The sequence below is a fragment of the Pteronotus mesoamericanus genome, unplaced genomic scaffold (assembly GCF_021234165.1).
Source record: "Pteronotus mesoamericanus isolate MK-2021 breed Mesoamerican mustached bat unplaced genomic scaffold, CSHL_Meso_final scaffold_31, whole genome shotgun sequence".
Lineage (NCBI taxonomy): Eukaryota > Metazoa > Chordata > Mammalia > Chiroptera > Mormoopidae > Pteronotus > Pteronotus mesoamericanus.
The window spans coordinates 34959688-34979924 of NW_026555312.1; the positions used below are offsets into that span (position 1 = coordinate 34959688).

General features: G+C 38.2%; 1 protein-coding gene across 1 annotated transcript in view; it reads left to right on the forward strand.

Moving 5' to 3' along the window:
• The window catches only part of GCC2 (GRIP and coiled-coil domain containing 2), a 99353-nt gene that overhangs the window by 47336 nt on the left and 31780 nt on the right, over positions 1–20237 (forward strand). Inside the window, exons 14-19 of the mRNA XM_054592012.1 lie at positions 1801–1901; positions 1992–2069; positions 3455–3592; positions 5401–5522; positions 7202–7378; positions 13310–13527. Coding sequence (XP_054447987.1) covers positions 1801–1901; positions 1992–2069; positions 3455–3592; positions 5401–5522; positions 7202–7378; positions 13310–13527 — 834 coding nt within the window. The remainder of the gene's footprint in view (positions 1–1800; positions 1902–1991; positions 2070–3454; positions 3593–5400; positions 5523–7201; positions 7379–13309; positions 13528–20237) is intronic.

Genomic DNA, 20237 nt, shown 5'->3' on the forward strand with positions numbered 1-20237 from the left:
CCTTGTCCATGTGAGTCCCCATAGCCAATTGTATTTCTTTCTAAACATTTATATTTTGCTTTACTTTATCATGTAAAACGTTGTCCCCTTATTTCGTTCTATATATTCTTTGATTTCAAGGACTTACTATGTCTTTTTTATCATAATTCCTAGAGCACTTAACAAGAACTTTGTATGTAATTTTTGCTTTGTAAACTGCTTTTTAGAACTGGGTAAACAGTTACTTGGAAATAACTGAATAGATTTATTATAAAAAGGGCATAGTTAAGATATATTCTTGCAGTACACCTGTTCATATTTACCAAGTAATGCAATGTGTATGTGTGGATTTAACTTCATAAAGTTAATCATTGCTTGTAAGAGCTTTTAGCAGCATGGTTACAGAGTGTCTGTGTAACTGGTCTAGATCAGAGGTCAAGCATACCTTTTCTGTGAAGGATCAGATAGTAAGTCTTTGTGACTTCCAAATGGTCTTTATCATATATTCTTTGCTTGTTTTACAATAGGCCATGGCCAGATATGGCCTACTGGTTGTAGATGCGTACCTGTGATCCAGACAATGAATCCACTTATTCTTATTTGATATTTGTTTCTTCTTTACCTCTGTTAGCGTGAAAGTTTTTGGTTTTCTTACATTTTAGTTTGTTCCTTAGTGAACTATTTTTCACTGCCAATACTGTCAAAACAGTATCACAAAAATAGAAAACCACACATGTGCCTCTGATATGATACAATTGGAAATATACAGTACCTATTTTGAGGTATCTCTTAAAGTCTTTATCTTTTAGATACACCATAAGTATATACCTTTTTTTTTGTAGAGATACAGGGTGAGACAAAAGTAAATTTAGTTATAGGTACGCTAAGCACAGTTTATTCTTGTATTATTATTTATTAATTATTGTAGTATTTTCCATAAGAACAGCATGTTTATATTAAATATATATTTTCCCATCCATTTACAAATGCGCTGGCTGGTGTGGCTCAGTGGTTGGGGCATCCCCAGTAACTGAAAGCTTGCGGGTTTGATCCCTGGCCAGGGCACGTGCCTAAGGTCCATGTTCATCCCCATTGGCATGGGTGCATGCGACCCAGGGTCCGGGTGACCCTGGTCCTGTTGCATACAGTCTGTGGTCCCAGAGTGGATCCCTGGTCTTGATGCATAGGAAGATATACCAATCAGTGCTTCTCTTGCATCCATGTTTCTCTCTTTCCTTTCATTTCTTCCTTCCTCTCTCTCTAAAAAAGCAAATGAAAATGTCTGCAGGCGAGGATTTTAAAAAATTTACAAATGAATGAATATCTTGTAAAAAAAGAAAAAGTGGGGACACAGGGAGTAGGTGAGGGTATAGGTCAGGGGTTAGCAAACTTGTTTCATAAAGGGCCAGGCCATAAGTATTTTAAGCTTTGCAGACCATATTCTCTATCACCATTAGTCATATCTACTACTGTTACACTAAAGCAGTCTGAAACAATATGTAAATAAATGAGCCTGACTGTATATTAATAAAATTATTCACAGGAACAGGTGGCAGCCAGATTTGGCCTGTGAGTCTGACTCCTGGTCTGGGTAGAATAAGATTGGGCATGTGTTGGTAATGTTAAAACCAGGTAATGGGCACAGAGGGTTTATTGCAGTATCATCACTAATGTCATTTATGTTTGAAATATTCTATAATGAAAAGCTAAGAGAAGTTTCTTTAAAAGAAAGGTTAGTACAAAGAAAAGACTCATCATTTGTTTATTTAAGTTCATTCATAAATATTGTTTCATCTTTTCTGAAATTTTCTCTTATGCTAGCTTCACTACAGACTTCATTGCAGCAGTGTGAGGAAAAAAACACCAAAATCAAGCAATTGCTTATGAAAACCAAGAAAGAACTGGCAGATTCAAAGCAAGCAGTATGTTAATTCTTCAGTTTCACATTCAATACTTATTTATATAGTGTATTTATGAGAAACTTTTTTTGACTTAAGATTCTTATTCTCTAGGAAACTGATCACTTAATGCTTCAAGCATCTTTAAAAGGCGAGCTAGAGGCATGTCAGCAGCAACTAGAATTCTATAAAGTAAGATTCTTTTTGCTTTTAAAGATTTAGAAAAATTTCCCCCATGTAAAGTAATACTATTTAGAGATTTTTCTAAATATCATTGGATATATATGAGGTCTGTCCAGAAGGTATCCAGCCATGTACTATGAAAAATAGAGATGTTTATTGGAGAAGACACAAGATAAGAAAACTTTGTGCGTAGGCTACAGATGCCTCAGTCCCCTTCAAGTGGGCACCTTGGGACCTCATACAGTTCTCCCAATCAACATCAGATGCCGTCACATTTTTCTGAATCTCATTAACGGTCCAAAATCTCTTTCCTTTCAAAGGTGATTTTAGTTTTGGGAAAAGCCAGAAGTTGCAGGATGCCAAATCTGGGCTGTAGAGGGACTGAGACACCTGGGTAATTGGATGTTTTGCCAAAAAACTCTGCACAAGACATGATGCAGGTGTGTTGTCATGATATAGCTGCCAATCACCAGTTACCCATAGCTGTGGCCTTCTGAATCATCTGAATAGTTTACCTGGAGGAATGTTCAAGCTTAATGCAAAATTTGATGCAGATTCATTGCTCTACTCGCTCACTTTGAATGTGACGGCCACACAGAACACATGCTTACTCAACAGTGTCTCCAGCCCCTACTGACTAGTACAGTGAAATGATCATTGTTCATGCATGCGCATTCCAGTTCACTTTCCTTGCCTGCCAAGTTACATCAATGTCACGCAAACCATTCTTATCATATTAACAATGGCTGAAGTTTTTCCTGACAGACCTCATATGTATATGTAAATATGTATATATGTGTAAATAAGTATATATGAAATATACGTACTATATGTACACACACACACACACACACACACACACACATCAATCATATACACAGTCAGCCCTTCATAGGTTCTGGTTTCACATCCTTGGATTCAACCAACCAAGGATGAAAATGGTATTTTCGATCCACAGTTGGGAATCTGCAGATGCGGAGAGGCAAGTATATGCATTGTTCTGTGCCATTTTATATAAGGATCTTGCACATGTGTGGATTATTGTATCCACAGGGTTCTTGGAGCCAATCCCTTGCAGACACCGAGGGTTGATTTTATGTTTTTTCCCTAAATATTCTTCCTCTACAGATGTTTAATTACACATTGATCTATAACATGTAGTTCGGAACTTTTTCATGACTGATTTTTTTAATTGATTTTAAGTAAAACTAATTAAGAAAAATATTCTTTATTGTCTCTACCCTTTCAGTAATAACAGATAATTTTCATATTTAATTATGTCCATTAATTATTTGATACTCATGTCTCCAAATTCAAGTTTATGTTTAAGAAAAACTTGTTTAACTAGTAATGATCATATTGACTAGAGCTTAATCAAAAGATTTTGCCTCCAGATTCGGCTGGCTGAGATAACATCTGAGAAACACAATGTTCACGAGCACCTGAAGACCTCTGCAGACCAGCATCAGCGTACACTGAGTGCGTACCAGCAGAAAGTGACAGCTCTTCAGGAAGAGTGCCGTGCTGCCAAGGTTTGTTCTTCACACAGAAGCAGCATGTCACAGATGTTATTATCAACTAGATAACAGTTTACTTGAGGGCTATGCTCTTGCTTCTTAGTGTTTTCTGTTATTTAAGAATACTTACTAGATGAACACCAGGTTCGGCTCATCTGACCCTAACCCCAGCTCAACTGTAACCCTGTCACTTTGGATAACTTTTTTTTCTTTCTTTTTTTTCTTTTCTTTTCTTTTTTTTTCTTTTCTTTTCTTTTTTTTTTTTTTTTGCTAAAAGGAAAGGCATGGGTATATGTTGTTTTCATTACAGCCTTGTTTGCAATTTCAGTGTGTAAGAAAGTCACTGTTTTAAAGTTTTTATTAGAGAAGTGTTACAGTTCTTTGTGAGAGCTAAATGATTATAAAATAATATTCTAACAGAATGGCAGCTGAGGCCTACTTACCTACTTTAGCTTTGTTAGAGGTGCAGCTCTTATCTAAGCAATCTTGGCAGAAGGGTCATGGGAGTACACATCAGGAAAACGGGAGGCCTAGAATTTAATTTTCTCACTTTCTTTTGAAAACTGAACTTGAAGTAACTTAATTTCTTTGAATTATATTTTCTTTTATTTATTTATTTTTTTAAAGGATATATCATACTTGAAAGTCTTCCTAAATTTCCAAAGGCAAATAGTGCCCTGACTGGTGTGGCTTATCGGTTGGTGTTGTCCCCCAAACCATAAAGTTTGCTCCTGGTTCGATTCCCTGTCAGGTCACATGTCTGAGTAGCAGGCCAGGCGCCCAGTTGGTGGCATGTGAGAAGGCAGCCAATCGATGTGTCTCTCGCACATTAAAGTTTCTCTCCCTCTCTTCCTCTCTTCCCTTCTCTCTAAAATAAATAAATAAAAGACATGAAATTTATAGGTAGTAAATTAATGTACCAGATGTCAATCCATGGTTGTTGGTGCCAATTCAATGCCAACAGGAGTCCCCACTTTGGGGTGCGGTAAAAAAGGAAACTGCAGTGCAAAACAGCTCATCTGTGATTAAGCACAGCTGTGAAAACAGCATGGCTGTGAGGCAGCCCTGGGGTCAAGTGACACTGGCCCATGCTGCTTTATTGCTAGACAGCTCTGCTTCAGGGAGGCATTTTCAGTGTTTCAGCTCAGCCAGGGGAGGTGGCTTATATAAAGAGTCTCTGCTGCTGATCCCTGATTGGTCCATTCTCATGCAAATGAGGACTCCAAAGCTTTGCAGTTTGATTAGTCCAAAAGGCAATGTTCTAATTGGTCAGATTAAGCCCCTCTCATTGAAGAAGCTGATGGGCATATAGCTGTGCAGCTTCAACTGGATGGGGAAAGCCTCAGTCCTACTGGTTGAAATAGGATTCCAGGAACTCCTTTCTAAGGGCTGTCTCACATGACAGAAACACATTGCAGGCAGGCAGTTCAGTGCAGTCTTCTCCCTGAAGTGCTGTTTGTGTAAGAAGTCTCTATGTAAAAATGGCTGCTAGGCTTTGTTTTTTAAAACTTGAGCCCAGTTAATCACCAGAAGCCCTTCTTATTAGCAGGTATCTTCTTTGTCAGGGCCCACACAGAGAATAAAACATGGTGGAAGCATATGTCTTGTCAGACAAAATTGTATCATTCCAAATCTTTTAAAAAGTACAAGACCAAGCATAGTTTTTAGGTAAAGTTAATCAGAGGACTAAAGAGTGTTAATCATTTTCCTAATTTTAAAAAACATATTTTCATCTTAATTTATTAATCTCTGAAAGACAGTAGAGAATCATGTTACAATAGAAAATGCAACAGAAAAGTTTTTCTCTCTTTTAAATGTTATAGGTGGAACAAGCTGCTATAACCTCTGAATTTGAGAGCTACAAAGTCCGAGTTCATAATGTTCTAAAACAACAGAAAAATAAATCTGTGTCTCAGGCTGAAACTGAGGAAGCTAAACAAGAAAGGTAAAGTCTGAACTATAAGAAATATGCAGGGTTTTTCTCTCCAAGCCAAGTTCTTCACCACGTAGATTGAAAATCCTAATTTGATTTCTTTTGACTATGGAATTTTACGTGTAATTATCAACAAGAACAGTGTTTTTGGTTTCACTGTGACCTCAGACAGCACCAGGGAAACGAAATAATGAAGGGAACAGTAACAAATTGAAAACTATGTGTAAAGTGAACAGTGAAACCAGGATATAGTCTTTGAGATGTAGGCATAATAATTTCCTCTTGTAGTAGGATCTGGTTGTACTGGAAATATAGACAAAATTATATTATGATTAGGTTTTCTAATTTTTTTAATTTAGAAGTAGAAGAATAAAAATGGTCCCTCCCACAATGTACTTAATCACTATTAATTATGCTAAATAGAAGTTTCTTAACATTTTATTTATTTTGAAAAGTTTATAAAAAATACTAACTTTGGGTCTAGAATTAATTTTTTTTAAGTTCATGACCCTCTCAATTACTATTTCAACAGTATTGTTTAATGCTTCTTTAAAACTACCATACAAATTACATTTGTAATTTTAAAATGTACTGGAAATAAGGCATTCTACAGCATGTGTGTTGTGTTCTTATAAGTAGAAGTTCAATGTTAATCTGGATCTTACTGTTCTAAGTAGGACTGTATATCAATATTTGTATATTTATGCTTATTTTTTGTTTGGGTGTCTATTAACTAAGGAACTGTAAGATGAAAATGATGAGATATTTTCTCCATCAATAGCTCATCTTAAACCTGAAAGCTGAATATTGACAAAATATAAAAATATCACCATTTGTAAGACTTAAACTTTTTAATTGTGCCAGAATTTGGGTTCAAGTTATTTTAATGTAAATGTTTTATTTCCTTCTGCTTTCATATACATTACTAAAAAGAAAAAAAGCTAATAGCGTATTTTGCCCTGACCAGTGTGGCTCAGTTGGTTGGGCATCATCCCATGAACCAAAGGGTCACTGGTTCGATTTCCAATCAGGGCCCCTGCCTGAGTTGTGGGTTCTGTCCCCAGCTGAGGCCCAAACAAGAGGCAGCTGATCCATGCTTCTCTCATCAATGTTTCTCTCCTGCTCTCTCTCTAAAAAAAGTAAATAAAAATAAAATCTATTTAAAAAAAGAAATAAAACTAACAAATTTATACTAGTTGTTGCAGAATTACTGGTTGAAATTCAAGATCTAGCAACAAAGTCCACATTCTCCAGGGACTTTATTTTACCTAAGGACTTTCTGTGTGTGTTTTTCGCCAGAGACATGTTTTACTATAACTTAGTCTAACCTACCATTCTCATAATGATTAGCTTTACAACTGTCTGATTTTTCTTTTTAAATTAATGGCATAGAGTTACAACATAAAATAAGTTATTTTAATGCCTTTTAATGGTCCTCTCTATTTGAATATGAAATTTATAAGTTCAAAGACTTTTTATAAATCTGTAGTGTCTGAGATTTAAAAAAAAAACATATAATGTCTTTTGTATTACATTTAACCCTAGTCTCTGAATTCTTCTGATTATTATATTTTCTTTAGGATCATCAATAACAATAGTAGGAATATGACATTGAAAGATTAAAAGTAGAATTTACTTGAAACCACAAAATTATGTTCACCTCTTTCAAAAATTTTTTTTTTCTGTTTTAGAGAACACTTGGAAATGCTGGTTGACCAACTAAAAATCAAATTACAAGATACCCAAAATAATTTACAGATCAATGTTTCTGAACTTCAAACATTACAGTCTGAACACGATACTCTACTAGAAAGGCACAACAAGATGCTACAGGAAACCGTGTCCAAAGAGGCAGAACTCAGGGAAAAGTACGGTAGCTAATAGCAATAACAGTGTTTGTGCCAGTGTTTGGAACTCCTAATGTGTTGCTCCTTGGGATAAATACAAATTGAAAATAAGAAATAGATATTTCTAAAGGTTTGGTAACTGTGTTTTCTACCTTACAACTCCCCTTGGATTGTTTTTGTACTTAGTTTTTTTAAGACAGTGTACTCATCCAATACTTTTGTCTTTCCTATGGCCTTCATGGCCAGAATGTTTCAATTTAAAAAAAAAAAAAAGCTTTCCTAACAAGGTATCAAAAGCATGTTCCTTTTTTTGATGGTTTTTTTTTAATTTTTAAGTCATGTTTATTCTATTACACTTGTCTCAATTTATCCCCATTTGCCCCCGTTCACCCATCCCACACCCCACCCCCAACCTCCACTCCCACAGTCAGTTCCCACTCTGTTGTCCATGTCCATGGGTCATTCATACATGTTCTTTCCCTAGTTCTTTCCCCTTCTTTCCACCATTGTCCTCTTTCCACATCCCCTCTGGTCACTTTCAATCTGCTCCATGTTTTCATGCCTGTGGTTTATTTTGTTTGTTAGTTTATTTTGTTAATAGATTCCACTTATAGGTGAGATCATATGGTATTTGTCTTTCACCAACTGACTTATTTCACTTAGCATAATATTTTCAAGTTCCATTCACATTGTCGCAAATGGTAGGAGTTCCATCTTTCTTTCTTCCTCTCTCTCACTCTCTCTTTCTTTCTTTCTTTCTTTCATGCAGATCAATTTTATTTATTTTTTAAATGTCAAAATCAATGATAAAATACTAAAAAAATTAAAACCATTATAAAGTCTTAGCAATTATACCAACATGACACCAGCACAGAAATAATCAAGCAGATCATTGAAATAGAATGAACATTCTAGAAACAAATGTATCTATTGGTCTAATAATGTAATATATGATTAAATTGATATTTCAAACCAATGGGGAAAATAAGGCTCATTCGACAAGTAAGGTGCATGGACCACTATAACTTGAGATAAAACAAATATAAAGCCCTATTTCACACACTACACAAGAAATATTCAGGTGAGTTAAAAATCAATATGTAGAATCTAAGGAGTTTTAGGAGAAAATACAACTAATATTTTTCTCACCCTGAAGTAAAATAATTCAAACCCAGGAGCTATAAAGTAAAATATTGACAGTATGACTATATTAAACATTTAAGACTGTACAGTAATATACATATAAAAAGTTCAAGGACAAGTAATAGAATGGGAAAGTATCTGCTACACATCTAAAAAAGGGTTAATAGTTTGGTGGGTTTTTTTTAGGGAAAAAAAATTCTACAAATTTTTAATCAATAAATGGATAAATACCAAAAAGCCATTTAAATCTTTTTAAAAATAATAGAAATTGGCAAGAAATACACAAAAACAGGTTTAGTTTCAACAAATAATAAAGGAACAATGAAAATAATACATTGTCACAGTCACATAAATATACATTAAAAATATTGGTAATATCAACTGTTGATGACTATGAAAGGAACTGCGTATTCATAGATTCTTTCTCTTCATCTTAAAGCAGTCCCTTTAGCATCTTTTGCAGTGCTGGTTTGGTGGAGGTGTATTCATTTACCCTTCTTTTGTCTGGGAAACTCCTTATTTCACCTTCCATTTTAATTGAGAGCCTTGCTGGATAGGGCAGTCTTGGTTGCAGGCCTTTGCTTTTCATCACTTGGAATATTTCTTGCCACTCCCTTCTGGATTGCAGCGTTTCTGTTGAGAAGTCAGCTGCCAGCCGTATCGGGGCTCCCTTATATGTTTCTACCTTTCTCTTGCTGCCTTGAGGATTCTCTGTTTGTCTTTGATATTTGCCATTTTAATGATGATGTGTCTTGGAGTGGGCCTCATTGGGTTCCTTTTGAGAACCAATGGGACCCTCTGTGCTTCCTGGACTTGTGTGACTTTTTCTCTCCTCAAATTAGAGGAGTCTTCCATCATTACTTTCTCAAACAGATTCTCTATCCCTTCCTCTTTCTCTTCTCCTTCTGGCATCCCTATTATACGGATAGTATTATGTTTCAGGTTGTCTTGCATTTCCCTCAATGCCTCTTCATTCTTCTTGAGTCTTTTTTCATTTTCTTGCTCTTTCTGGGAACTTTTTTCTACGTAGTCCTCCAGCTCACTGATTCGGTCCTCGGCCTCATCTAGCCTGCTTTTGACTCCTTCTGCTGTGTTCTTCAATTCAGAAATTGTATTCTTCATTTCCTCTTGTGTCTTATTGATAGTTTCTGCATCCTTTTTCATGCTGATATAGTTTGCAGTAAGTTCCTCATAGTTTCCCTATAGGTTTTTGTAATTCTCTCTGAGCTCACTGAGCTTCCTTAGAACCGTTGTTTGGAACTCAATATCTGATAGCTTACTTGCCTCTGTTTCATTTAGTTTTCTTTCTGGGGATTCCTCCTTTCCCTTCAAGTGGGGAGCATTTCTTAATCTTCCCATTATTTGTGAGACTCTTCTCTTTTACTTCTGCTGCTTAAATTGATCTGCCTTGATTTCCCGACTTTGTGGTGTGAACTTCTGTGGTAGGAGACCGCTGTTTTTACTTTCTGGATCTGCCTCTGATGATGTCAGATGTTGACCCTGTCTGACCTTCAGCAGTCTTTTCGAGACTTTCAGGAACTACTGCCTGTGGCTGTCTCCTTCACGTGTTAATCTGGTCACTCTGCATTCAGCAGGCCAGCTTAGTCAGCTCAGGACCTGGCAGAGACCTTCCTGGAGGTGGGGTTTTTGGGTCCTCTCATGTTGCTGCCACTCAGGGAATGGTCTCTGCCTGAGCAAAATGGCTGCTGCTGCATGGGGAATGAGTCAACACCGAGATCCCGCCAGCTCCTCTCTCAGTATTCTCCCCAAAGCCTCCACCCCCAGTCTCTCCTCAGGTGTCTCCAGACCACTCTGTGTTCCCTTTAGCCAGGCATCTATTATCTGTGGCTGCCACTCTGCACTCAGGATGCAGCTTAGATGGTAAAGGGCAGGGTGGAATCCCACCTGAGGGCGGGGCTTTTGGGTCCTTTGACGCTGCTGCTGCTCAGGGGGAGTGGTCTCTGCCTGAGTAAGATGGCTGCTGCCACATGGGGGATGAGTCAACACCAAGATCCCGCCAGCTACTCTCTCAGTATTCTCCCCAAAGCCTCTATCCCCAGTCTCTCCTCAGGAGTGTCTAGCCCACTCTACCCCGACCTTTGCTGGAGTCCAGGGTGAGTGGCTGCAAATAAAAGTTTATGCATTGGCCCTTTAAACAGCTCTTTGCATCTCCAGCAGCCTGTCTCTGGCAGAGAGCAACGTTGCCGTTTTTCGCAGGTGGTGGTTATCTGTGTACTTTTTAGGCTCTGGTGCTGTACGCTGGAGATCCCTGCTTTTTGTTTAGACCCCGCTCTTCTCAAGGGGATCCAACTGGCCCTTTCAATATCCCACGGACTCCCAACAAGCCTTCTTGAGTCTCTACCACACTTCTTACCAGTTAGACTGCGCTAAAGCTTATTCTTCTGTCTGAGGTTATAATGCTCGTCTGTCGCTATTGTTCAGTTGTTTGTTCCAGGTAATTTCTCCACATTTTAGTTGTAATTCCAGGTTGGTCCTGGGAGGAGGTCAGTGTGACTTCCACTGACTCCTCCACCATCTTGATTCCTCTATAAGCTTTTTTTGTTCTCTCTAGAGGAAAGCCTGCAAACAGCTCCTAACAATGAAAAGAATACACAACCTACCCTTGCAACTCTATCTCTAACTTACCCACTCTTGCAACTCTGTCTCTAACTTGTTAGGCTTTTGCTCGTAGTACTTTAAATAGACATTAGGGATTTTGGCAGAACAAATGGGTTATTGTGAACAAGAAACTTTGAATTCCTGTTGTGATGAAATTGGGTGATGATGTAAGTTGCATCTTAGATTGAGGGAAAGAATTCTTCATTGAACATCTTTCATCAAGGATGTTAGGATACTATACATATCTCTGGTGTGTTTATAATACATGTCCAATCTTATACCAATCTTAAAAGTGAAAACACTTCATTTTCTTGGCTTTTTAACAGTTTGACTTATATATATGTTATTTTCATAAATCAAAAGTTTCAGGGAGGGTCTATCAATTTTCTAGCTCTCACCAGGGTTTACCAGGAGACTTATATATAAGGATGCAGACTTGTTGTTTACATCAGAAATTTCCAATATTTATTCTTTACTCTGGAAAATTTATTGCAAAGTATACTGCTAGCACAAAAAAGTGCAAGAAATGCTTCTGAAGTAATTCAGTCACACTCTAAGTATTTATTGAGCACCTACGATGTGCCAGTCACTCTTCTGAGAGCTGGTTGGTGTTCATAGCATTTTGAGATATCTATAGGGGTCTTCCACCTAAATATTAAAAGCTAATGATATTGTTGCCCTCTGTGCCCTGGTATTCTCTTTTTAAAACATTTTAATATTCATACTTTCCATGTATGAGATTTTTTAAATGGCTGGAGAGGAATAAATAGGGTGACCATCTAATACCTGCATTGCCCAGAACACTCCAGTAATAGCTGGGACAGAACAGTGAACTTTAATCATTATAGTTGCGCCAGTTCCAGGTGGGTGTTTAAACTTCTAATTCTCTCAAATAAGTAAATTCAGAAGTGTCATTGATATCATCTGAAAACTAGAAGCATTACCCTAGCTCTAAAATGTAGCTTTTATCTTCCTTAGAAATTGTTGTGATAACTGATGATTCTTCTTTTACTTCCTTGGTAGATATTGAACAAAACGCTTGAAGAAAAAAATGCAGGTTTGAGAGGTAGCATATATACTAGCATTCAATAAACTCATTAATTGATATGAATTTGGCATACCTTTTCAAAGCATGATATTTTTATTGCATATGTCTCCCTTTAGACATTAAATCTTGTTTTAAAACCATATATGACGTGCATATCTGTAGCACATACAAAACAGATCTTAGAAAGCTACATGCTAAACCATTGATGATGTTTATACCTGGAGTTGGAGTTTTACACTGTAAGAGTAGGGAGGAGTGGATAAAAGAGGGCTTTATGTTTTCCTCAATTGCTTCTGTATTGTTTGATTTTTTTTTTATGATAGTGTACTTGTGCATCCCTTATAAAAAGAAAATGTTTTGTTTTGTTTTACCAAAACCAAATACATAGAACATCAACACTACAACTGAGCCATGAAAAATAAGTAGTTTCCAATGATAGGCCCCTTGCTAGAATCAGCTGACTACATAAAAATCACATGGAAAACTGCTAAAAGTAGGCCATTTCTAGAACCACCTTTGGAGATTTTGATTCAGTGGCTCAAGGATGAGAAATAGATGTCTGTATTTTTAATATGGTACCCCAGTGAGTCTGCAGTGCTGTGAAATTCAGAAACAACTATATAGTAAGCTAAGTTTTTGTGTTTCAGAGTGACATGTTAATTGGCTCAAAAGGAGATACTTTTCCTTTAAGTCTTTCTTTATGAATCAAAAGATAGTGTTGTTTTTTGAGTGTTTTCAGAGTAATAGAGAAAAAAATATAGTAATCCTGTATTTATGTGAGCTATCACATAAGATAACTAAATGTGCATTAATTAAAAGTATAATTTTTTATGCTCTAAATACAGTGCCATTTTCTGATAAACTATGAAGGAAGTTTCTCATCTGAACCATACAAGATAGTTTCTCACTGAAGTTTCCTCATCTGAACTATGGAACACAGAATAGGATTTGAACTAGATGACAGCCAGTGTCATTTCTCCCCAGGTTGTTAAACAACTAATCCATATAAATGCATAGGAGAGAAGTTAATTCATATGTTCAGTGGATATCTCAGGGCTAATTCTCTTGCAGTACCCAGCTGAAAAAGGCTGAGTCAACATCTTAAGTTGAAAGATCTCATATGAATTAAGTTCCTCTTTCAGGTTATATTCAATACAATCAGAGAATATGATGATGAAGTCTGAACATGTACAGACTGTGGGTCACCTGGCATCCCAGAATGAGGTCCTCCGTAACAGCTTCCGAGATCAAGTAAGACATTTGCAGGAAGAGCACAGAAAGACAGTGGAAACGCTGCAGCAGCAGCTCTCCAAGGTGGAGGCTCAGCTTTTCCAGCTGAAGAGTGAACCAGCCACAAAAAGTATGTATCTACACATGGAAACAGGGTTTTTCATGTTATCATATATTTATGTCACTCAAATACATTCTTCAAAAATTCTTAGGAGAATAGAAAATTTAGTAGGTAACAATCAATGTTAATTCTGTGATTAATAAATTTTGGATTTGCTCGCTGAGAAGATATTTGAACCATTGGAACCCTTCTAGAATGTACTCACACCAGCCTATGTAACCTGATAATACTAATTTTCATGTATTTTTCAGCCTCCATCTACTAGAGTATTTTCTTTCTCTGACTCCAGCATACTGTATCAGTCTTATGACATGTGTCCGAATTCCAGTATTCACTGGATCTCTTTGGGGTTCTTCATTCTTATTCATCAAAATACATCTATTTTTAAGTTAGAAATATTAGAGAGCAAAAGGCTTGGAAACACTCAAGCACTGCTGAACTTGTAGGATTGCTTAGACAATACAGCTTTTTCCCTTTCAAATTTCTGATTAGTTGTAGTTTTAGGTCAACCACACCCAGATCATCCATTCTGTTTTCTGGAAGAGATGGGAATATGTCAGCCAAGATGAGGTTACATTTTATTATTAAGTATCAGGTTTATTTTTTCTTTTTATTAAATTTTTTGGGGTCATACTGGTTAACAAAAGGTTTTAGGTGCACAGTTCCACATGTCATTTGTACATTGTATTATTTGTTTATTGCCCCAAGTAAAGTCTCTGTCCATCACCATTTACCTCCCCTATACCTTCCTCGACCTATCCCCAATTCACTATCCCTCTGCCCGTGGCAGTCACCGTGCTATTGTCTATGTCCATGAGTTGGTTCTTTTTTTTTCTTCTTTTTTTGCTTAATCCATCCATCCCCTACACCCAGCCTCCAACTTGTTCTCCCCAACAGCTATCAGCCTGCTCTCTCTGAGTCAGTTTCTGTTTTGCTTGTTAGTTCATTTTGTTATTTTTTTTTAATTTATGTATTTATTTTTTCAAATACATTTATCTCTGCCCACCCCCCAACACTTTCCCTTGCCCCTTCCCTCTCTCCTGCCCTCCCTCCCTCAACTCTTCGCCTTTGCTTTTGTCCATGAGACCTTGCTATATGTTCCTTGACTTTCCCCTTCCCTTCCTTTTCCCCCGCCCCGCCTCCCTCCTTCACTCTTGTCTCTGTTGGTTGCTTTTTTCTTCCAGCATTGCTGTTCTTATTTTCCTTGCATCTTTGTATTGTTGGTTAGGTTCCACTTATAAGTGAGATCATATGGTATTTATCTTTCGCCCCCTGGCTTATTTCGCTTAGCATAATGCACTCAAGTTCCATCCGTGCTGTCTTGAAGTTTAGTAGTTCTTTTTTTCTTTCAGCTGCGTAGTATTCCATTGTGTAACTGTACCATAATTTTTTGATCCAATCATTTACTGATGGGCATTTAGGTTGCTTCCAACACTTGGCTATTGTAAATTGTGCTGCTACGAACATTGGGGTGCACAGGTTCTTTTGAATTGGCGATTTGGGATTCTTAGGGTGTAGTCCCAGCAGGGGAATCACTGGATTAAAAGGCAGTTCCATTTTCAGCTTTTTGAGGAAATTCCACACCACTTTCCACAATGGCTGCACCAGTCTGCATTCCCACGAACAGTGTACTAGGGTTCCCTTTTCTCCACAGCCTCGCCAGCACCTGTTGTTTGTGGATCTGTTTATGATGGCCATTCTGACCGGTGTGGGGTGGTACCTCATGGTGGTTTTGATCTGCATTTCTCTGATGGCTAGTGATGCTGAGCTTCCTTTCAAATGTCTCTGGGCCCTCTGTATCTCTTCCTTGGAAAAGCATCTGCCCAGGTCCTTTGCCCATTTTTTGATTGTATCGTTTGTCTTCTTGGAGTGGAGTCGAGTGAGTTCTTTATGTATCTTGGAGATCAAACCTCTATCTGATGTATCATTAGCGAATATATTTTCCCATAGGGTTGACTCCCTTTTCATTTTGCTGATGTTTTCTTTAGCTGTGCAGAAACTTCTTATTTTGATGAGATCCCGCTTGTTTATTCTTTCCTTTATGTCCCTTGCTTTAGGAGACATATCAGTGAAAAAATTGCTGCTTGGGATATCTGAGAGTTTCCTGCCAATGTTCTCCTCTAGGACTCTTATGGTGTTACGACTTATATTTAAGTCTTTTCTCCATCTTCAGTTTATTTTTGTGTATGGTGTCAGCTGATGATCCAATTTCAATTTTTTGCATGTGGCTGTCCAGCTCTCCCAACACCATTTGTTAAAGAGGCCATCATGGCTCAATTTTATGCTTCTGCCCGCTTTGTCAAATATTAGGTGCCCATACAGACCTGGGCTTGTTTCTGGTCTTTCTATTCTGTTCCCCTGGTCTATGGATCTGTTCTTGTGCGAGTACCAGATTGTTTTGAGTATAGTGGCTTTCTAGTATAGTTTGATGTCCGATATTGTGAACCCTCCTACTTTGTTATTTGTTCTCAAAATTGCTACGGCTATTCGGGGTCATTTATACTTCCATATAAATTTTTGAAATGTCTGTTCTATTTCTGTGAAATATGTCATTGGTATCTTAATAGGGATTGCGTTGAATCTATAAATTGCTTTGAGTAGTATAGACATTTTGCTGATATTAATTCTTCCAATCCATGAGCACAGTATATGCTTCCATTTATTTGTGTCTTCCTTAATCTCTTTCTTCAATCGTATAGTTTTCTGCGTACAGGTCTTTAACCTCTTTGGTTAAATTTATTCCTAGGTATTTTATTTTTCTTCTTGCTATATCGAATCGTATTTTTTTTTTCTGATTTCTTCTTCTTCTGTTTCATTGCTGGTGTACAAAAGTGCCTTTGATTTCTGAATATTGACTTTGTACCCTGCTGTTTTGCCAAATTCACTTACTAGGTTGAAGAGTTTTTCGGTAGAGTCTACAGGGTTTTCTGTGGACACTATCATGTCATCTGCAAACAATGATAGCTTTACTTCCTCCTTTCCTATTTGGATGCCTTTTATTTCTTTTTCTTGTCTGACTCTGTGGCTATGACTTCCAATACGATGTTGAAAAGAAGCGGTGAAAGCGGACATCCTTGTCGTGTTCCCGATATTAGTGGGAAAGCTTTCGGTTTTTGCCCGTTGAGTATGATGTTGGCTGTAGGCTTTTCATATATGGCCTTTAATTACATTGAGGAATACCCTATTTATTCCCATTTTGCTGAGTGTTTTGATCATAAATGGGTGGTGGACCTTATCAGATGCTTTTTCTGCGTCTGTTGAGATGATCAAGTGGTTTTTGTCTTGTCTTTTATTTTTGCGATGTATTACGTTTATTGACTTGCATATATTGAACCATCCCTGCATCCTTGGGATCAGTCCCACTTGATCGTGGTGGATAATCTTTTTAATGTATTGCTGGATGCGGTTTGCTTATTTCTGGGCTTTCTATTCTGTTCCCCTGGTCTATGGATCTGTTCTTGCCAATATTTTGTTGAGGATTTTAGCATCTATGTTCATCAGCAAAATTGGCCTGTAGTTTTCTTTCTTGGTACGGTGTTTATATGGTTTTGGGATTAGGGTGATGCTGGCCCCATAAAAAGAGTCTGGGAGTCTTCCCTCCTCTTGGATTTTTTGGAATAGTCTGAGAAGGACAGGGGTTAGCTCTTCCTGAAATGTTTTGTAAAATTCTTCCGTGAAAGCATCCGGCCCTGGCCTTTAGTGTGCCGGGAGATTCTTGATTACTGCTCAATTTCCCCAGCTGTTACCGGTCTGTTCAAGCTTTCTATTTCTTCCTCCTTCAGTGTTGGAAGATTATACTTTTCTAAAAATTTGTCCATTTCATCCAGGTTTTCACATTTCTTGGCATATAATTGTTCATAGTAGTTTCTGACAACCCTTTGTATTTCTGTGGTATCAGTTGTTATTTGTCCTCTTCCATTTCTGATAGTATTAATTTGGGTCCTCTCCCTTTTTTTCTTGATGAGTCTGCTTAAAGGCTTGTCAATTTTATTTATCTTTTCAAAGAACCAGCTCCTGGATTGGTTGATCTTTTGAATTGTTCTTTTCATCTTCATGTCCTTCAGTTCTGCTCTAATCTTGACTATTTCCTTCCTTCTACTTGCTCTGGGATTTATTTGTTGTTTCTCCAGTTCTTGAAGTTGTAATGTTAGGTCTTTTGTTTGAAATGTTTCTATCTTTTTTAGGGAAGCCTGTATTGCTATGAACTTCCCTCTGAGGACTGCCTTTGCTGTGTCCAATAGGTTTTGGACTATTGTCTGTTCATTTTCATTTGTTTCCAGAAATTTTCTGATTTCTTCTCTTTTCTCATTATTGACGCATTCATTGTTTCATAGTCTACTGTTCAGTCTCTATGAGTTTGCAAGTTTTTGAAGTTTCTCTTTGAGGTTGATTTCCAGTTTCAAGCCCTTGTGTTCCGAGAAAAAGTTTGGTATTATTTCAGTTTTCCTGAATTTGCTGAGGTTTGCTTTGTGTCCTATCATGTGGTGTATCTTTGAAAAACTGCCGTGAGCATTTGAAAAGAATGTGTATTTTGCTTCTTTGGGATGTAAGGTTCTATATTTGTCAGTTAAGTCTATTTGATTCAGTGTGTCATTCAGCTGCACAATATGTTTATTAATGTTTTGTTTGGAAGATCTGTCCATTTTTGACAGGGGGGTGTTGAAATCCCCTACTCTCAGTGTGTTGCTGTCTATATCTTTTTTGAAGTCCTCCAACAATTTCCTTATATACTTGGGGGCTCCTATATTGGGAGCATAGAAGTTTACAATGTTGATGTCTTCTTGATAGATTCCTCCTTTAAGTATTATAAAGTGCCCCTCTGGGTCTCTTTTTATGGCCTTTGTTTTGAAATCTACTTTGTCTGATACAAGTATGGCATCCCAGGCCTTTTTCTCTTGCCCATTTGCTTGGAATATTTTTTTCCATCCATTTACTTTCAATCTGTGTAGGTCTTTTGCTCTGAGGTGGGTCTTTTGTAGGCAGCATATGTGTGGGTCGTGTTTTCTTTTCCATTCAGCTACCCTGTGTCTCTTGATTGGGGCATTTAGTCCATTTACATTGAGAGTTGTTACTGATAGAAAGTTATTCATTTTTTCTCTTTGTACCTGTGTTTTTCTCTTTCTCACTCTTTTCCTTCATCTTCTTAAACCAGTCCCTTTAGCATGTCTTGGAGTGCTGGTTTGGTAGATGTGTATTCTTTTAGCCTTCTTTTGTCTGGGAAACTCCTTATTTCCCCTTCTATTTTAATGGAGAACCTTGCTGGGTAGAGCAGCCTTGGTTGTAGGCCCCTGCTTTTCATTACTTGGAATATTTGTTGCCATTCCCTCCTGGCTTGTAGTGTTTCTGTTGAGAAGTCTGCTCCTAGGCGAATTGGGGCCCCCTTGTATGTTACTTTCTCCTTCTCCCTTGCTGCCTTAAGGATTCTCTCTTTGCCTTTGATAGTTGCCATTTTCATGATGATGTGTCTTGGAGTGGACCTCCTTGGGTCCCTATTGAGTGGGGTCGTCTGTGCCTCCTGGATCCACGAGACCCTTCCTCTCCTCAAATTGGGGAAATTTTCCATCATTACTTTTTCGAGGAGGTTCTCTATCCCTGCTCCTCTTCTTCTCCTTCTGGTATACCTATTACGCGGATATTATTGCGTTTCAGGTTGTCCTGCATTTCCCTAAATGCCTCTTCCTTCTTTTTGAGTCTTTTTTCCATTTCTTGTTCTTTCTGGGAGCTTCTTTCTACCTTATCCTCCATCTCACTGATTCGATCCTTGGCTTCATCCAGCCTGCTTTGGATTCCTTCTACTGTGTTCTTCAATTCAGAAATAGTATTCTTCATATCCTTTTGTGTCTTCTTGATGGTTTCTATGTCTTTTTCCAGGTTGATATAGTGTGCTGTAAGATCCTGCTAGTTTCTCTGCAGTTTCTCATAGTTCTCTTTGAGCTGGCTGAGCTCATTGAGCTTCCTTAGAACCATTGTTTTGAATTCAGTATCTGATAGTTCCCTTGCCTCTATTTCATTCAGCTCTCTCTGTGCGGAGTCCCCTTTTGCAGTCATTTGGGGGGAACTTCTTTTTCTTCCCATTTTTGTGAGAGTCTGTTAAGTAAGTAAGTAATTTATTTATTTACCCTTTTTCTTTCTGGGCCTGCCTCTGATGATGTCAGTTGTTGACCCTATATGGCCTTGGGTCGTTTGTTTGAGCCTTCCATGAGTCTACTGTATGTGTCTGACTCCTGCTTTGGTCAGCTCTGTGACCCCTTCGCCCAGGGATCGACTATTTCTGTGGATCTTTTCAAAGAACCAGCTCCTGGATTGGTTCTCTGCACTCTCTGCACTCTCCGCACTCTCACGCTGGCTCCTTGATTGCGCTCCCGAGCCCGGCAGGATCCCCCGCCCGCCGGGGCTCGCGTGCCTGCCCCAGCCCAGGGGGCTTTTTCGAGACCTCGCATACTCGTCTGGCCCTGCAGGGTGGCGGGCACCCCGGCACTGGTCCGTTTAGGGTCTTCTATTGTGTGCTTTCCCCGCTTTGGGCGCTTTGGAGGCGTTGCCTGCCCTCGCCAAAAGGAGACTATGGAAATGGGAGGAAGTCAGCTCCAGGTCTCTCTAGTTAATCCTGTCTCCAGTTTCTCCTCCAGGGATTCTGGGCAGCTCTGTGACCCCTTCGGCCCGGGATCCACTATTTCTGCAGACTGCTCTGCACTCGCGGGGCTGCGCGGTCGATTTACGCC